This window comes from Sinocyclocheilus grahami, unplaced genomic scaffold (genome assembly GCF_001515645.1).
Source record: "Sinocyclocheilus grahami isolate Dianchi unplaced genomic scaffold, SAMN03320097.WGS_v1.1 scaffold346.1, whole genome shotgun sequence".
Taxonomy (NCBI): domain Eukaryota; kingdom Metazoa; phylum Chordata; class Actinopteri; order Cypriniformes; family Cyprinidae; genus Sinocyclocheilus; species Sinocyclocheilus grahami.
In genome coordinates, this window is record NW_015505525.1 from 1,084,483 (window position 1) to 1,101,820 (window position 17,338).

Genomic DNA, 17,338 nt, shown 5'->3' on the forward strand with positions numbered 1-17,338 from the left:
GGGGCGGGGGGGGGGGGGGGGGGGGGGGTACTTTTGTTAAAGTTGAACTGTTTTTAACTTAAGCACCATGTTTTTAGATTGCGGTATCCTGCCTTGAGAAACGCAAATGTGACAGTCAAACACATCTGTTTAGCACGTGATCAGCCCCTAAGGATGGACAATTGTAACTATAGGAGACATCCAAAAGAATAAATCTTACCTTGTGGAGTACTGATGGCTCTCCTAACCTGTTTTCCTCGTCCTGAGAGAGGAGAGAGTGAGTGAGTGATTGATTGAGTGAGTGAGAGCACGCACTTACAGTAAAAACATTTTTTAACTGATAATACAGATGATCTTTATTAAAGTACACAAAAAGCAATGCATTTTGTTTTATTACTGCCAATGCTTTTTTTTTTTTACACAATTTGTAATTATTCACCCATATCGGAAGCAAAATGCGCCTTGGAATGGCCAAAGTTTGTAACCATAATTGTAATTTTGATAATTTCTTATTACATAGAACGTGAAATCTATCTATTTGTTTAATCTCAACAAGTCTTTATTAGGGGCCAAGCACTGAAGGTGCAATGGCACCTATTGTATCCATTGGCATTCTTCTTCTTTTTCCGCTCTGGAACTCTATGGCAGCCCATAGAACAGCCCATAGAAAGTTATGAAATTTGGCACACTGATAGAGGAAAGTCTCATCATCAACCATAGGAAGTTTGGAGTCTCTATCTCAAACTCTCTAGTGCCACCACTTGTCCAAAATTTCACTCATGTTTATGCTAATAACTTTTGAACCGTAAGGCACAGAAGGGAATTTTTTTCTCTGAATCCTTGGCTCATGCCAAGTCGAATGAAAGGTTTAGTTTTTTCCGCTACCTTTAATTGTTCGAAAAACCTACTTTTTCGAACTCGTCCTAGACGGTTTTACTGATTTTCACCAAAATTGGCACAGATCATCTTCAGACCATGCTGGAAAAAAGTTATGGAATTCAAGTTTAGTAGATTAGTAAAAGTGTTCTCGAATAACGTGCAAACGAATTCGACGAAAAGTGTGCAAAAAAGGATGTGAGGCTATTTCTCCGCAACTGTTTGGCATATTGAGACCAAACTTGGTTTGTGTTATAACAAGCATGACCTGAGGCTACCTGCAGTGTTTCGGCGCAGTGCCACCTAGTGGTCAGGAGATACGAAAAATTGCTATTTTTGCTTATAACTTCTGAATGGTTTGACCAAAAATCACAAAACTGGTCTCTTTAGATTTGGTGCAGCATGCCGAGTTGAATCAATTTTCCCATGTCAGCCATTTTGAATTGTCAAAAAATTCTATATTTTACGAAAGCGTTGACGTATCGTTACGAAACTCGGTATGCATCTTTGGCACCATGCCCTGATGGTACTCAAAAAGTTTGGGTGAATGTGACATTTTGAAAAATGTAACATTAGCCTATTGTAATGAGACTGACGTTGATAGATTCCTTGGATCCCGCCGAGAACATCGATACCAATTATGCCATAATTGGCTGAATTTCTTGTCCACCATTTTGAATTATGTTGAAAACCTACTTTTTCGAACTCCTCCTAGACCGTCAGTCCGATTTTCACCAAATTTGACTAGGATCATCTCCAGACCATGCTGGCAAAAAGTTATGGATTTCGTGTCGATATACGAAAGTTTTCATTTAACGCATCAACGAATTTGCTGGAAAGATGCCATACTGCAATGCATCTGAGGCTGTATCTCTGCAAAGCTTTGACATAGTTACACCAAACTTTGTATGTGCAATTGTCACCTCAAACTGACCACGCCACATCAATTTGGTAACAGCGCCACCTATTCATCAGCGCCACCTAATGAATGGTTTATTACCAAGAGTAATAAACCATTCATTAATCATTATGAAATTTCCAAAAATGCTAATAACGTTTGATTGCATTCGCCTACTGTAATGAAATTGGTCTCAAAATTCCTTGTGTCATGCCGACAACACACATACCAATTATGCCATGGTCAGCCAAACTTCCTGTCCACCATTTTGATTTATGTTGAAAACATATTTTTTTCGAACTCGTTTTTGTATAACGTAAAAAGTGCAAACTGTTTTTGTATAACGGTTGCCAAATGCCAAAATGACGGTTGCATGATGCCAAAATGACTCTGAGGCTTTATCTCGGCAAAGCTTTGACATATTGACACCAAACTTTGCGTGTGCCATTGTCACTTAACACAGAAGACACCACATCAATTTGATAGCAGTGCCACCTATTGGTCAAAAGTGATTTTACTGAAGAGATTTGCATGAAAATCGCATTTGATTTTTTGCACAGCCCTACCAGAAGTATGAAAAAATTACATTAGAAATAAATTATATCGTTATTGTTCTGTATAAGCGATATTACTGTTCTGTTGTTGACAACAGAAAGGCTGTTATTTGGTTTACCTGTTGAAAACACTGTAGGGGAAGAATGGGTCCTGACTGGAGTTACCAAGCCAGCATAAGTGCGACGCCTAAAAGAAAGAATAACTGTAAATGCAACATATCTATTCATACAAATAATCTTTACAGATAATGTTTGCTGATGATACTATTATTACACTGATATTATACTGTCGATGTCCAATTATCTGTTGTACTGGGATGTAGCTCAGTTTTACCTGAGAGCAGATTTAGGGGTTTGTGCAGGACCTTTAGCAGCGTGAGGATTTAGAGGGGTGGCAAAACCTGTCTGCCCCCCAACGTTTGCTGCCTGGGCAGGAGAAGTCACAGCATTACCCTAAAGAACGAGCAAGAGAAGGAAAAACAGGGGAAGGAAGCAAAGTCGTCAAAAACCAGCAGTAACACTTAATGGCTTTGTTGCCAAACTTCAACTACTTTTCGATGCAGGTGTATGTTTGACTCACGTTTCGCCGGGGTGACAGTGTGAAGTTGGCCAGTTGGTTCTCCATCTGCTGTTGTTCTTGTTGTTGTTTTTCCTTTTCAAACTGCTTGAGGTTATACTCCACCTCTGCAGCCAACTGCTCATCAGCAGCAAACAACTCCTTCACTTGTGAACGATAGTCCTGCATGGTCACCTGTAGCACACACATAAAAGGCTTGAGTCAGAACAAATGTTTGTTTGGCTTTTATTTGGAATAAAGAAGTGTTTCAAATACACATGGTTAAACTACTACTATGTAATAGAGATGGGTATGAATAACAGATTACTCATAAAATGACAATGATCAATTTACTCAGCTACTCTTTTGTGTTTTTTTTATGCAAGTAAATTATGGTCAGTGGTTAATATAATGACACTTTCCAATTTTCTGTTGCTTAAACAGTTGCAAGAAAATTCCTACAACTAAAACAAAGATGGGTTTCCATGTTTGATGAATCAGACAAGTGTTCTAATGGACATCTTTCAGACTGTGGTGACACATTTCCACAGTTATTAACATTATAAATCTAGTCAAGTTTTTTATATTTTGTAATGTAATGTACATTTGTAACACTAATGTTATATTCCCATAGCATCAAATAAACTAGTTAACACTGCTGCTGAGGGAGTGACAGCAAACCACCAAAATCAATCTCAACATTTTTTCCCCACTTTCACAAAGTCACAGAAATGCTAGCAGTAGTTTTTTTTTTCTTCTGCTTTTGGAGAAAATGGGAACATAAAAATTATATTTGTTGTAGTCTCCTGTTCACCACTAACAGGAGTTAACCTAATTACGCTGATTTCTGCTTTGTTTTTTACCATTTTGACAGCTCTACTGCATGCTTTTTGCAACTAATAAGAACCAAAGTCATGGGTCCTGAGATAAATTTTTAGACATTTTCAGCAGTGTTTTAGAAAGTTTAACTTGACAGTCAGCTCTTTAAAAAATTAAACTCATGGTGTGAGGTGGTGGAAGACATTTGTCTGTTGTGCATATATGCATAGAGAAATAATTAAGAACTACATTTATTTAAAGTAGTAAGGACAAAAAGCACATTCCTTTTATCTAATCACATTTATATGCATTACCTGTAGGTAGGCCATAAGGTGTTTCAGGACAGGTGAGTGCTGCTCTTCCAGCGTTTTCTTCAGACTGATGATGATAGGAATAACATTCTCCACAAAGTTCCTCTTTTGGACCTGAACATAAAACAGATAGCCAGTTCAACAAAGATCAGACAATAGTTTTTTGACTGCCTTCAGAATGTTTTCTCACCTGTGAGACCAGCTTTTTCTGGGCCACCTGTAAGACAGCTTTAGCCATGGCCATCTCATCCTCCTGAGGTTCCTCTCCTGCTGCTGGGCCGCTCATGGCTGTCAGTTTCATCTCTTTCAGTGACAGGATGTCAAATATATCTGCAAGCATCTCTGAGCCCTCAGAGTCCAGAGGCAGCTCAGAGTCCACAAAACTGGCTGGAGAAGAGAAGAATCTGTAAGGATAACATCTATGTATACTTATCTATGTAAGATTCAGATTCAGAATTTGTTTCATCTTTGTTTTGCTCTTGGTGTAAAATACCATTCGTCTCAATTTTACAACTGAACATTCATTTGTTACATAATTTTCTAATTTGATGAATTGGACTTGATGAATATAAATTTACATTTATAATAGTTTATTATAAACAGCTTCTCCACCCTTGAAAGTGCTAAATTTCACTCCCTAAATCTGTACAAACCCTGCACACTGCAAACACCCTAGCAAGCATTCAATCACACACAGCTCTTACCAAGGATGTCCTGGCAGATTTTGGTAGTGATATTGAATCGTTTTTCATCAGTAAAGTTTTTCAGTAGGAACCTGTAGATCCTGAAACGTTTGCCTTTATTCTGTGGTCCTTTCAAAGAAAACTTGCTTTTCTCACTAACAGAAAACATACAAAGAAACACATTTTCAGAACTCACTGAATTCCACAAAGTAGTTTCTTCCCATAAATTGAAAGAAAATTAAACAGTATTTTTTGCACACAACTGTAAAAGCCATCTCCAGGTTCATATGATGAATCATTTTAGAATTTACCTCTCTGTTTGAGGGAATTTATTATATTTCTTGTGTTTTTCATAAGAGTTGAAGTGGAAAATGCATTCGATGAAATGCTGGGAAAACATGAGGGGACTCTTCTTAAGCAGGAGGTCAACCAGGCAGTACTCACAGAGACTAAACAACAACAACAACAAAAAAATGAAATCACATCAAAACATTAGATTAAATGGCAAAAGAAACTGCACGGTGATAAGCTTTTCTTTGGTCATATTTCTTACTCTGCAATGGTAGGGTCTGGGTCCACAAGAGCAATAGCAAAGCGGAAAAACAGTGCACCTTTCCATTTCACATATTCTTCCTGTTAAAGAGCAAAACATCAAAATGCAGAACAAAACTGACAGCCAGATAAAAAAAAAAGTATGCTCTGAAGGTTTGATCGCAGGTTTGCGTGTGTACCTGCAATAAGTTAGTGAGCATAATGAGGGTCTGCTCTCGGACGATGGGGTCTTTGTCTCTCAGACAGGCTGAGATATTTGAGATATATCGGGTCACTGTGTTGGTGTAGCGCACGCAAAGATCGCACATCACCACCACTACGTTACTGCGAACGGCCAACTCTGTGCCCACTTCCAGCTCCCGCGCAAACACAGGCAGATACTTCAACATCAGTTCCTCGTGCTGCAGACACAGCTTACCTATGACAGTAAAAGAACAGACCAAACTCAAAACAGATGTCGTCACATTGGGTTTTGTGCGTCTAAAGTAACAATTAGTTAGTAAATGTTTCAGACCTAATGTGATAACAGCATGTGCTCGCACCACTGTTGGCATGGAATTGGGTTTGAACTGAGACAGAGGCTGACTAGCAGGCAGATCTTCTCCTTCAGCAGGAACTGGGAGAAAACAGAATTTAAAAAAAATTACATGTAGTTCAGATGGATTTGCAACATTTCTCTAAGACACTAATATTGACATCAGGTGTAAATAGCTTAAAACGCATATTAGTCTGGGCAGATAACTACAACAGTTTTCTGAGATGCTCTTTGGTTGTCTTTTTTTGGCTTAATACAGGCACATGCACATAAGAAAACTGGGATAGATGCACATCCATACCAAGCAGAAAAAGTTGTATGGACAAACCTGGCTGCTGCTCTGAGGGAGTTAGAACAGACTGAACCAGAAGGAAAATTCTCTTTTCCACTTTAGAAGGACAATGGAGAGAAGCAGCACCAAGTGTATAAAGATGTTTCACCTGAGAAATGGATGATAGATTGAAAAAAGGGAACAAAACACTGCCATTTAAAAATGCACAATTTAACTTAACTTAAGAAGGATCCTTCACAACCAGTTTAATAGTAAATGTCATAGAGGGTGTCAAATAGTCATGTAAAACTAAATTATACTTGTTTTCGTTGCAAAAAACTTTAATAATGGCATAAGTAGGCCTTAAAAAAACAGTAGGATTTTTAATAAAATCTTGGTATATACCAGCAGGTCTTCATTGATGTTTTCAGCTCCCTTCTCTTGTAGAATGACACCAGACAGATAACTCTCACACACAGAGACCAGCTCTCCACAGAAACGATTCAGGAACTTCTAAAACACACACACACACACAAAAGTATTAGAGTATAAATGACACATTTTATTAAAACCTTACTGGCAATGGTATGATCTTACCAATGTGTCCTGAGTGTTGTCTGATCTTGCAAATCTGACCAGAGTATCCACACAGGAGCTGATCACCTCTAAAGGCAGGCTGAAAGTCTTCAACCAGCTCATCAGATCATCTACACAGGTAAAATATGCATTTGTAATGTACTTGATTTAAAATGCCATTACTAACAAAGTTGTATTGTGAACGCGATAGTTTAACTGAATTACCCATCTTATGCAAACATCCAGTAGGTAATTAAACAGAGTACTTATACACTATAGTACAAAAGTTTCGGGTCAGTAAGAATTTTTTTTTTTCTTTGAAAGAAAGAAAGAAATGAATCATTTTATTCAATATGGACACATTAACAACAATAAAAAGTGACATTTATAAATGTCATAAATGATTTCTATTTCATTTTGATAATTAAAATAAATGTTTCTTTAGCACCAAATCAGTATATTAGAATGATTGCTGAAGGATCACGTGACACTGAAGAGTAGAGAAAAGTCTGTTGAAAATTCAGCTTTGTAATCACAGCAATAAATTAGATTTTAAAATATATTAAAAGAGAAGGTATTTTAAATTGTAATAACATTTCACAACATTACTGTTTTTACTGTATTTTTAATTAAATGAATGCAGCCTTGGTTGGCATAAGGGACTTCTAAAAAAAAAAATCTCACCAACCCCATAGCAGTGTGTGCATCATCAACCTGAAGTACAAATTAATAGCACAATAGCGTTTCTCAGTTCATCTGAATCCAACCTGACTATAAATGACTTGTAGTTCAGGGAGTAAGACCTAGAAATGGCTCACACAACCAACTTGTTTGCTCCTTAAAGATGTAATAAATTACTGCCACCTCACAAGATCAGTTATGATGAAACCACATCATCTGTCACCAATGGGAACTATTTTTAATTATAATAACAAATAATACTTTTCAGATGCATTTGCGATCATATCAGTTGCATTCTGAAGTCCTGACAAACCACACTTACCTACAATTCTGGTGTTGGTGTCATCATTGAGATTAGAGGCAATGTCACCCAAAACGCTCAAGATATGACCGGTCATTGTAACTGAAACAACTGGTGACCTATTAATAAAAAACAAAAACAAAAACGTAGTTAAAAAAAATCTTGAAACATATTTTGGAACAAGCAGTTACCTTTTAAACACTCTAACATCAGTAAAAATCTAAATTATTAGAACAAAACTACATATTCTTTGACCTTTTTTCTTTATACTGTAACAATTTGTACATTTACTAAAACAAAAAACAAAAAAACTTCCTTAGCTCTGTTCTGTGACCTGATTATATTCTCCCAGGTATCCAGTATGGTGCCATAGTTCAGTTTAGGAGAGCAACTGGCAATTTTAGCTAACAGCAGCCAGGCAGCAGCAGCCCTCTCTCCCTCGGTATGAGACAGCAAACCATTCACAAATGCAGGAGTGAACTTCTGCTGTGGAGCCCACACGCTGAAAGCCTTGCTGAAATACCGACTACAGAAGAGAAAGATGTGGAGGATGACAGAATTAAAACAATGAAAGAAAGGAAAAAAAATGGGAAACATGTCACACACCACTATTCACAGATGGTTAGAACATGTGTTACTGACTTGAGGTCTTGACACTTTTCACACAGCAGTCCCAGTAATTCCCAGGCCAACTTCTGAGAGGCGTCACTATCCTGATATTTGCCTTGACTCTTAATGTGAGCAATGACGACATGGTCCAGACACTCAAGAGCTTTCTCTTGCACAGAGCTCTCAGAGTCCATGACAGCCGGTAACACTCCTCTCAGCCAGGCCTCCTGCACTTCTCTATTCTCAGGCAGAGCCTGGAAACATAATGATTGAATGGAAATAGTTCACAAGATGCTGAGGACACACACTAAACCAGCATAGTAGTATGAAAATTTAAAGGTTTACAGCAACCCTTTAAGTGGACAGGCCTAAAAAAAATGTTTTTATTATTATTTTGTGGGTAAAATTGTGCAGTTATGAGTAAACAAATGTGATTATTATCTTATTTGTGAAAGAAAGCGACCATACTGTCTGGCTTACATTGGTCATGAGAAAAACAGGACAAATTCAAAGTCTTAAAAAAAAAAACTAGTTAGAATTCAAACCTGGCCTTGGTGGTAATCATTACAATGTTGAGGCACAGGTAAAAGATTGACTGTTTTGACTAGCTAATCATATTATTGGTCATAACAGATGGCCATAGTATTGTGAGGTTGGGAGGGGGTGCTCACAGCGAGGAGATCTATAAGGCACTGCATGGCTTTCTTCTTCACTGAGACAGCAGGATCCCTGCAGCGATCTGACAGAATACTCAGATTCTCCGCACTGCATGAGATCACCCCATGCTTCAGTAGACTCATGACGGTCTACACAAACACATGAAAGACACACAATCAGTTATAGCTGCTATCTTTACACTACAGTATTTTGACAATAAAAATTATGGTTTTGATGGAAAAAATGATGGAAAGGTTTTTGCAGTCTACCTCTGCAAAAATAGGATAAAAACAACATTTGAATGTGTACGGCTACAGAGCAATCTCACAACTAAAGTACTAAAAAGAAGTTTGATGGAAGAAACTTTATAAGTAAACATATATAGGAAAAATCTGAAATGCTTCAAAGTGTAGAATGTATTTCATACCTCCAGGGCACTTTTTCTAGCATTGGTTTTTGGATCACTGACATGTTTTTTAAACAGAGTCATAGCTTCCTCATCTAAAAGTAAATAAAGAAACATTAATAAAGAAATAGCTAAATTTTAAAGTTAAATGACAAGGGCTATATTTATTTATTCACTTTCTAACGCCATGCCAGCATCAAGGCTATTTCCATGGCGATCTCTGAATAAATTATACAAGGTATACAATTAACAAAAGGTTATAAAAGACATTTCAGATGTACACTAGACAAAAATTTTAAAATACATTCAGATGATACATCTTTAAATAAATCAGTTAAAAACACCTCTGAATAAAACATTTGTCTATTTACATTAAAAACAGTACAATCCAATAAAATATGCTTCACAGTCATTTTAGTTTGGCATGACGGTGGTTCTTCACCCTTTAATAAATATCCATGTGCAAATCTTGTATGACCTAAAAGATATCTTGTGACAAGGCCTATATGAGGTGAGCTTACTCTGTAAGGAAGTATTCATGACGCTCCTGTGGGTCGTGGTAATGCTCTTGTGTTTTGTAAGCTCAATGGTTCTGAAGGTCAGAGCGGTTTTCTGAACAGTCTCTCTTCGTTTTAGAGTTTCTGAAAAACAAAACTCAAACTGAACCATCACTGACTATAAAAATGCCTCGCACTTATTTCATTTTAAATACCGAAATATGATCTTACGCTCAGAGCGGCCTGACTCCAACATAGTTTGAGCACCTGATAAGAAAAGAATGAGCTTATTCAGTATTCAAACATGCTGCTTGTTACAAATAAATAATATAACTCATTCATATACAAACATTTTACACAGAGCAGTACAGTTACCGTACTGTAGTAATATACATACTGTTGGAAAAAAGCTCATGAACACATTTCGTAGCATTCTGGGAATCAAGCTCCAGACACTGTGCCAGGCAGTGCAACGCGTGACCTCTGACTGTTGGGGAAACATCATTACGATGATTGTAGACGATGTTGTGCACCAGAAACCTGTGAGGCAGGAACACAGCCAGCTCAGGGTCCACTGTATCGTCCACATCCCTCTCACTCTGCTCCAACAGGACCATGGCAACATCAAGCGCAAACATTCTGAATGCCACCTGAACAGTGGTTTGCATTGTTATTCATCAGAAACAGACAAGAGCATTGACAAATATCAAATAATTTGTGCACATGGTAAATTGTGCTTAAATGAAAATAGTCATAGGGCTGTGACATGATGGGTCACACAGTTTACCTTGTTGTTTCGGGAGTAGCTATAGAGCCACTTAATAATGGCTGCATAGTCCTGACACGGCATCTTGGCCATCAGTTTCCCAACAGTTTGTGCTCCACTGGCTCGATATTCAGACTTCTCCACCATCTGAAACAAACACACACACAAACACAGTCACGTTTTTGGATCTTTTAAGTTGAAGTTACCTGGACTTTTAATGGAGGGATAGAAACCTCTCAGGCTTCATTAAAAATATTAGTGAAGATTAACAGAAGTCTTATGGGTTAAGAATGACATGAAAGTGAGTAAATGACAGAAATATCCTAAAAGATTTGCTGTTGTTCCAAATTTGGATACTGTTTTTTCCCCCCTGTAAAACTCAATCAGAGAGTCATATAGAATCTCCACTCAGGTCTTTGATGTAATAATGTTTGGTCTCAAGATATTTGATTTGAGAGCTGCCTATTGATTTTCATGAATGATTTGATAGCGAATAATTACATAAATCTCTGTATGTTGCTTTAAAAAACATGGAAAATAGCACACAGCTATATAAACTACTTTTATAGAACTTTTTATGTATTGGACCATAACAGATGTGGATTCTTCAAAAAATATCCATGTTCCATGAAAAGAATAACAACATACAGGTTTGGAATGACAATGAGAGCTGAGACATAACTAAAATGAAGCAATTCATTTTTAGTTAAAATTTTGTTTTAAAATAAAATATACCTGATGGCAGATGTGTTGCACAAGGATCCGTAAAAGTGGCAATGTGGCCTCCCTCTGCTTATCAACAATATGACTAGAACACAGGACACACATAATTCAGATATAAACAACTCACAGAATCAATGCTGAACACACAGCATGGGACAAAAAAAAGTTTAGAAATTGAATGTAATTTTAAAAACAGAACATAAATATTCCTACATGAAGCATTACTGGAACCCCAGGAAGAATGGAATAAACAGTTACTAACCTAATGAAAAGTATGGCATGGTCTCTGGCACCACAGACAGTCTGAGATGGAGCAAGGAGACATGGCTTGGACCTCTCTTGTGTTTTCATCATTAGAATAACATAGAGTAGTTTGCGGAACACTCGGCGACAGCACTGTAAAATTCAACACCCATAAAGATCAAGCAATGTAATGTAACTCATGCAACTAAAATGCAGTGGTTTTTTGGAGTAACCCATACTCACCTCATCTCCTTCACCATGAATGGTTGAGCAAAGTAGCCCCAGTCCATGGTAGGACAGCTCAGGCAGACTCTTTAATTGGTTGACACTCCTTGAAAACACACAAAAAGACTCTTAACAAATGCATTCGAGTTGATATTGTTAACTAAAACTATACTAAAATAGTTTAGTTTAGATAGTTTAGAATAGCTTATTATAAAATAGTTTAAGATGAATATAAATATTGGACGAAAAAAATTGAAAAACAAATGCAAATTAGATATATTGCCTTTGCAACAAACTGAAATAAAAGTACGTTTTTAAAAATAAGTTTTAAGTCGAAATGCTAAAATTACAAGAACTAAAACTGAAATAAAAACAAATTAAAGTTAAATATCTATATATATTTTTTAAATTATAACTACATAAAATTACTAAAACAAAATTAAAACATAAAAATAAAAGCCAATTCAAAATATTAATGAATAATGGCTAAATAATACTAAAAGTAGTGCTGAAATGCATTTTCTCATCTTTCTCATTTTCTTTTGCATTTACCTTTCCTGAGAGAATGACATATCTCCAATGACTGGCTCAAAGTTGGTAAGTTCAGTGAAAAGCTGAAAGTAAATGAAGTAAATAAAAGTAATCTCAGCATTCTGTAAATATAATTGTAAAAATAGTAATTTTTAAAAAATGTTTCAAAGGTTATTAATATTAGTGCTGTCAAACGATTAATCGTGATTAATCGCATCCCAAATAAAGGTTGTTGTGTACATAATGTGTGTATACTGTGTATATTTATTATGTATATATAAATACACACACATGCATGTATATATTTATGAAAAATATGTTGTTTATGTTAAGTATATTTATAAATAATATAAAATATAAGAATATAAATGTAAAAAAAAAATGTAAAAATGAATTCACAATATTTACTGTATGTGTGTGTATTTATATATACATATTAAATGTACACAGTACACATACATATATTATGTAAACAAAAGCCTTTATTTTGGATGCGATTAATCGTTTGACAGCACTAGTTATTATCAATGTGTGAAAATGTTCAACCGTATTCAGATCTATACAAAAACATTGCTTTATATGCTATGTGAGAACTGATTATCTAACAACATAATAGTCTCAAGATTGCAAAGAGGGTCACACTGGCTAACAGAAAACAGAAAAAATGAACAGCTGTACCTAAAACTACTTTTAACATTCACACAAATCCCCAACACAACCACAAGTAGCACACAAGTGCTGAGTGATCATTCAGTCATCACTAACTGACCTGAACACAGCTGTCAGCACTCTGAGGTTTGTCCCGAAGAGAAAATCTCTCGAGCAGTCTCAGAAGTGTGCGAACCAGCAAGACAATGCCCTCTCTTAGTTTCAGCAAATCCTGTGCAGAAAAGTACACCCCCTCTTCTTCATCATCATCAATCTCCATCTGTTGGGAAACAAAACACCAAAATACATGACACCACTGTCACACTGACAGAGTAGGAAAAAACGCTTTTAAAGATAAGTGTAAATGCTACATATACAAACAAACAAAATTAAAATTCTATACCTCTTCTGACACTTTCTTTGGGGGTTTGGATCGCTTGCCAGTTTTGGTATCACCTTGAGAGCTTTTCAAAGAATCTTTCTTGCGTTTCTTGCTAGAGTCTTGAGGCCAGCATTTCAGGGGCATGTTCAGACAAGTATCAAAAAGAATCTGATGGTACACTTTATTCGCAACACTCCCTAAAGATGGACAAAAAGAAAAAAACATCAAATAAACTCATGAGGGCCTAACAACCTGAAATCAGTGTCATGCCATGCATTAGGAAGGAATTCCGCACTGCAGCCAGATGCAAGGGATGGAAACTGACCAGGTATTTTTAACAGCAACAAGTATAGAGAGGCTGCCTGTAGACCACATAGTCTCTGTTCAAGACTGGGACTTTTGGTTTTAGCACTAAGGATGAAGTAGGAAAGGACAGCTACCAAAGTTTTTGCAGAGACACCATTCTCACCAAACACCACCCAGATACTCTGCAGGGAAAAAATACATCATAAGCAAGTTACATTTACACTGCCTGCATCGCAAACAAATGTACTATTTTGTGGCGGGAAGCAGAAAGAAATCACAGCATCATTACATGTTATACCTGTGTATTGTCATCATCCTCATTGGAGAAGGGCAAAAGCTGCATATAAACTGATTTGAAAACATCAGGGTCTTCTTTTATCTCCTCCTCAATAACAGGGTCAAGAGGCTCTGTGTGGGTGAACTCGAAATCCCACACTGCATCCACCCAGGCTAAAACATGTCAACAATATATGTACACTGTCTCGTTAATAATGCCCATAAATGCTGCAGGCTGAGTAGCACACAAGTGCTGAGTGATCATTCAGTCATCACTAACTGACCTGAACACAGCTGTCAGCACTCTGAGGTTTGTCCCGAAGAGAAAATCTCTCGAGCAGTCTCAGAAGTGTGCGAACCAGCAAGACAATGCCCTCTCTTAGTTTCAGCAAATCCTGTGCAGAAAAGTACACCCCCTCTTCTTCATCATCATCAATCTCCATCTGTTGGGAAACAAAACACCAAAATACATGACACCACTGTCACACTGACAGAGTAGGAAAAAACGCTTTTAAAGATAAGTGTAAATGCTACATATACAAACAAACAAAATTAAAATTCTATACCTCTTCTGACACTTTCTTTGGGGGTTTGGATCGCTTGCCAGTTTTGGTATCACCTTGAGAGCTTTTCAAAGAATCTTTCTTGCGTTTCTTGCTAGAGTCTTGAGGCCAGCATTTCAGGGGCATGTTCAGACAAGTATCAAAAAGAATCTGATGGTACACTTTATTCGCAACACTCCCTAAAGATGGACAAAAAGAAAAAAACATCAAATAAACTCATGAGGGCCTAACAACCTGAAATCAGTGTCATGCCATGCATTAGGAAGGAATTCCGCACTGCAGCCAGATGCAAGGGATGGAAACTGACCAGGTATTTTTAACAGCAACAAGTATAGAGAGGCTGCCTGTAGACCACATAGTCTCTGTTCAAGACTGGGACTTTTGGTTTTAGCACTAAGGATGAAGTAGGAAAGGACAGCTACCAAAGTTTTTGCAGAGACACCATTCTCACCAAACACCACCCAGATACTCTGCAGGGAAAAAATACATCATAAGCAAGTTACATTTACACTGCCTGCATCGCAAACAAATGTACTATTTTGTGGCGGGAAGCAGAAAGAAATCACAGCATCATTACATGTTATACCTGTGTATTGTCATCATCCTCATTGGAGAAGGGCAAAAGCTGCATATAAACTGATTTGAAAACATCAGGGTCTTCTTTTATCTCCTCCTCAATAACAGGGTCAAGAGGCTCTGTGTGGGTGAACTCGAAATCCCACACTGCATCCACCCAGGCTAAAACATGTCAACAATATATGTACACTGTCTCGTTAATAATGCCCATAAATGCTGCAGGCTGCTCATTAAGTTGACACAGACTGTGATTATGCGATATATATATATATAGTATGATAATATAGTGATATAGTCACCCTGGTTGTTTTCCATCTAATTATAAACACTATGACAGTTTCAACGGCTAGTTAACGTTTCTCTGCTATGGTAAAAGCAAAACGTTTTGCGTTAAAATGTCACATATTATATAACAAACCATAAACTGAAACCAAAACAAACCCCCGAAATGACAGCGTCAGATACAACTCAACATATTTCGAGGTTTACTACAACAATACACACAGTGGATCTCAAAAGCCATTTAGCCATTGTTTCTAGGACATGCTAGTGACAAAAATTAAACCATACCTGTAGACACACTGTTTAATTTTAATAACTGCAGCGCACTTATAAACTCCATCCTTCGTTCAACATAACGCGCCAACAGCTGCTGTACTGGGGGACAGCACCCCCGGCATGCTTGGCAACATACTCAGGGGAGCTCATGAATATTAATTAGGTAAATATTTTTTATTTAGTTTTAATTTAGATTTAATTCAACTTTATGTAATAACAGTACAACAACATGCATAAATAGTATGAATCTACAAAAATATAACATGAAAACAATTAGATAAAAAGACGAAAATTACGTCAAAAACGACGAGGGCGGTGTCGACTTATGAATATTCATGACTCAAAGCAGTTCCGTTTCGCGCTCGGTAAATCCAGCGCATGCGCAACACTTCGTTTCTATGACGCGCAGTTCAAATGCTTCAGACTGTAAATGTACAAAAACAAAAGGACTACACAAGGAAGAATGCAAGTAAGCGACCAAACTATGTGTAGCACTCATTCTTTAAATGTACTCTTTGTACAGGGGCTGAATATATAAATATCATAGAATACATTGTATATGTTATAACCTGCTGTATACGTTTTATATCTACTGTCTCATCCGAAACCAGTAAAATTGTATTTCTCTCTCTCTCTCTCTCTCTGTGTCTGTCTGTCTCCATATGTATTGATAGTTAGTATGCACACCATTCATATTACAGCCTGATAATATCCCTGTATTAGAGTAATCTGTTATGATCTGCTGTGTATTTGCTGATGGACTTTTATTTGCTTGCAGGTGACTTCAGTTCTCCTGAGCTCTTCACTGTCCCCTGCTAATCACATCACAGCATGAGTGAGATTTAATCATACTTAAGTGTTTTGAGGCAAGGATGGCAGGAGGAAAATGGCAGGACAGGCTGAAGTCTGTGGAGCAGAGAGCCTCATCTTTTCAGTCTTCTCCTCTGAGCTGTCCGTACAAGCCCCGTCTGTCCCGGCCATGGCAGCCCTCCTCTGTCTGGAGACTCTTCCCACGGCAGAACGCAGCCATCGCCTTCACTCAGCACATTAAACAGGTCTAGACAGAAGCTGTTGCATATCTGTTTAAATGAGGTATAACTTTGCTATTTTTAAAGTGTTTGGCTCTTATTATGTCTTTATCAGGACGTGCATTTATTTTCACTGGAGAAGGAAGGCAGTGATGCTGGACAGAGGATTTTCCTAGTGACCAGCTACAGTGAACTTTGGCATTATTACAGGTACCTGCGACACATAATGATATGTATAAATCAGTTTTAGGAAAGTTACTTAAAGAAAGTTATCTGCTACAGATGAGGAATTTTATAAAACTGTAATCAGTAGTCGGTAGTAATTTACTTTTACTTCACTTTTAATACAATGTGCATGCACTTAGAGGCATTGCTGTAGGTGAATGAGAGATTTTTGTCTCTTCAGCACTCACAGACAGTCTCTGATGCACTGCTATGAGGTCATTCTGGAAGGGGCCGTCTGCAAACTTTACTTGGACTTAGAGTTCGACAAAGCCTCCAACACACACCTGGACGGCAAGATGATGGTGTCAAAACTAATCCAGGTATGTATACACTACTCTTCAAATGTTTGGGGTCAGTAAGGTTTTTTTAAAAGAAATAATATTTTTATTTAGCAAGGACATATTGAAGTGAACAAATATTACAGTAAAGACATTTATAATGTTACAAAAGATTTTGATTTCAGATTATTGCAAATAAATGCATTTTTATTCAAGATTTTCTGTTAAAGGGGTCATATGATGCGATTT

At 37.2% G+C, this 17,338-nt stretch overlaps 2 protein-coding genes across 2 annotated transcripts in view; one reads left to right on the forward strand and one right to left on the reverse strand.

Annotated features, from left to right (window-relative positions):
- Nucleotides 1-15,666, reverse strand: part of ncapd3 (non-SMC condensin II complex, subunit D3) — a 16,963-nt gene extending 1,297 nt beyond the window's left edge. The window contains exons 1-32 of the mRNA XM_016229020.1: nucleotides 15,571-15,666; nucleotides 15,011-15,162; nucleotides 14,732-14,894; nucleotides 14,428-14,603; nucleotides 14,146-14,304; nucleotides 12,271-12,332; nucleotides 11,737-11,824; nucleotides 11,513-11,646; nucleotides 11,263-11,335; nucleotides 10,549-10,674; nucleotides 10,159-10,411; nucleotides 9,993-10,028; nucleotides 9,786-9,905; nucleotides 9,286-9,359; nucleotides 8,873-9,007; nucleotides 8,235-8,455; nucleotides 7,927-8,118; nucleotides 7,614-7,711; nucleotides 6,632-6,741; nucleotides 6,440-6,547; nucleotides 6,092-6,203; nucleotides 5,743-5,844; nucleotides 5,408-5,646; nucleotides 5,230-5,309; nucleotides 4,988-5,125; nucleotides 4,698-4,831; nucleotides 4,184-4,380; nucleotides 3,997-4,107; nucleotides 2,888-3,058; nucleotides 2,642-2,760; nucleotides 2,427-2,494; nucleotides 200-241 (exon numbers count right to left, since the gene is read on the reverse strand). Of these exons, the coding sequence (XP_016084506.1) occupies nucleotides 200-241; nucleotides 2,427-2,494; nucleotides 2,642-2,760; nucleotides 2,888-3,058; nucleotides 3,997-4,107; nucleotides 4,184-4,380; nucleotides 4,698-4,831; nucleotides 4,988-5,125; nucleotides 5,230-5,309; nucleotides 5,408-5,646; nucleotides 5,743-5,844; nucleotides 6,092-6,203; nucleotides 6,440-6,547; nucleotides 6,632-6,741; nucleotides 7,614-7,711; nucleotides 7,927-8,118; nucleotides 8,235-8,455; nucleotides 8,873-9,007; nucleotides 9,286-9,359; nucleotides 9,786-9,905; nucleotides 9,993-10,028; nucleotides 10,159-10,411; nucleotides 10,549-10,674; nucleotides 11,263-11,335; nucleotides 11,513-11,646; nucleotides 11,737-11,824; nucleotides 12,271-12,332; nucleotides 14,146-14,304; nucleotides 14,428-14,603; nucleotides 14,732-14,894; nucleotides 15,011-15,162; nucleotides 15,571-15,622 (4,045 nt within the window). The 5' untranslated portion in view covers nucleotides 15,623-15,666. The remainder of the gene's footprint in view (nucleotides 1-199; nucleotides 242-2,426; nucleotides 2,495-2,641; nucleotides 2,761-2,887; nucleotides 3,059-3,996; nucleotides 4,108-4,183; nucleotides 4,381-4,697; nucleotides 4,832-4,987; nucleotides 5,126-5,229; nucleotides 5,310-5,407; nucleotides 5,647-5,742; nucleotides 5,845-6,091; nucleotides 6,204-6,439; nucleotides 6,548-6,631; nucleotides 6,742-7,613; nucleotides 7,712-7,926; nucleotides 8,119-8,234; nucleotides 8,456-8,872; nucleotides 9,008-9,285; nucleotides 9,360-9,785; nucleotides 9,906-9,992; nucleotides 10,029-10,158; nucleotides 10,412-10,548; nucleotides 10,675-11,262; nucleotides 11,336-11,512; nucleotides 11,647-11,736; nucleotides 11,825-12,270; nucleotides 12,333-14,145; nucleotides 14,305-14,427; nucleotides 14,604-14,731; nucleotides 14,895-15,010; nucleotides 15,163-15,570) is intronic.
- Nucleotides 15,667-15,935: 269 nt separating this feature from the next.
- On the forward strand, nucleotides 15,936-17,170 carry LOC107548296 (DNA-directed primase/polymerase protein-like). Its single transcript, XM_016228930.1, has 5 exons — nucleotides 15,936-16,027; nucleotides 16,233-16,235; nucleotides 16,337-16,613; nucleotides 16,702-16,796; nucleotides 16,993-17,170. The coding sequence occupies exons 3-5, from the start codon at nucleotides 16,431-16,433 to the stop codon at nucleotides 17,168-17,170; spliced, it is 456 nt and encodes a 151-aa protein (XP_016084416.1). The 5' UTR covers nucleotides 15,936-16,027; nucleotides 16,233-16,235; nucleotides 16,337-16,430.
- Nucleotides 17,171-17,338: the final 168 nt, after the last annotated feature.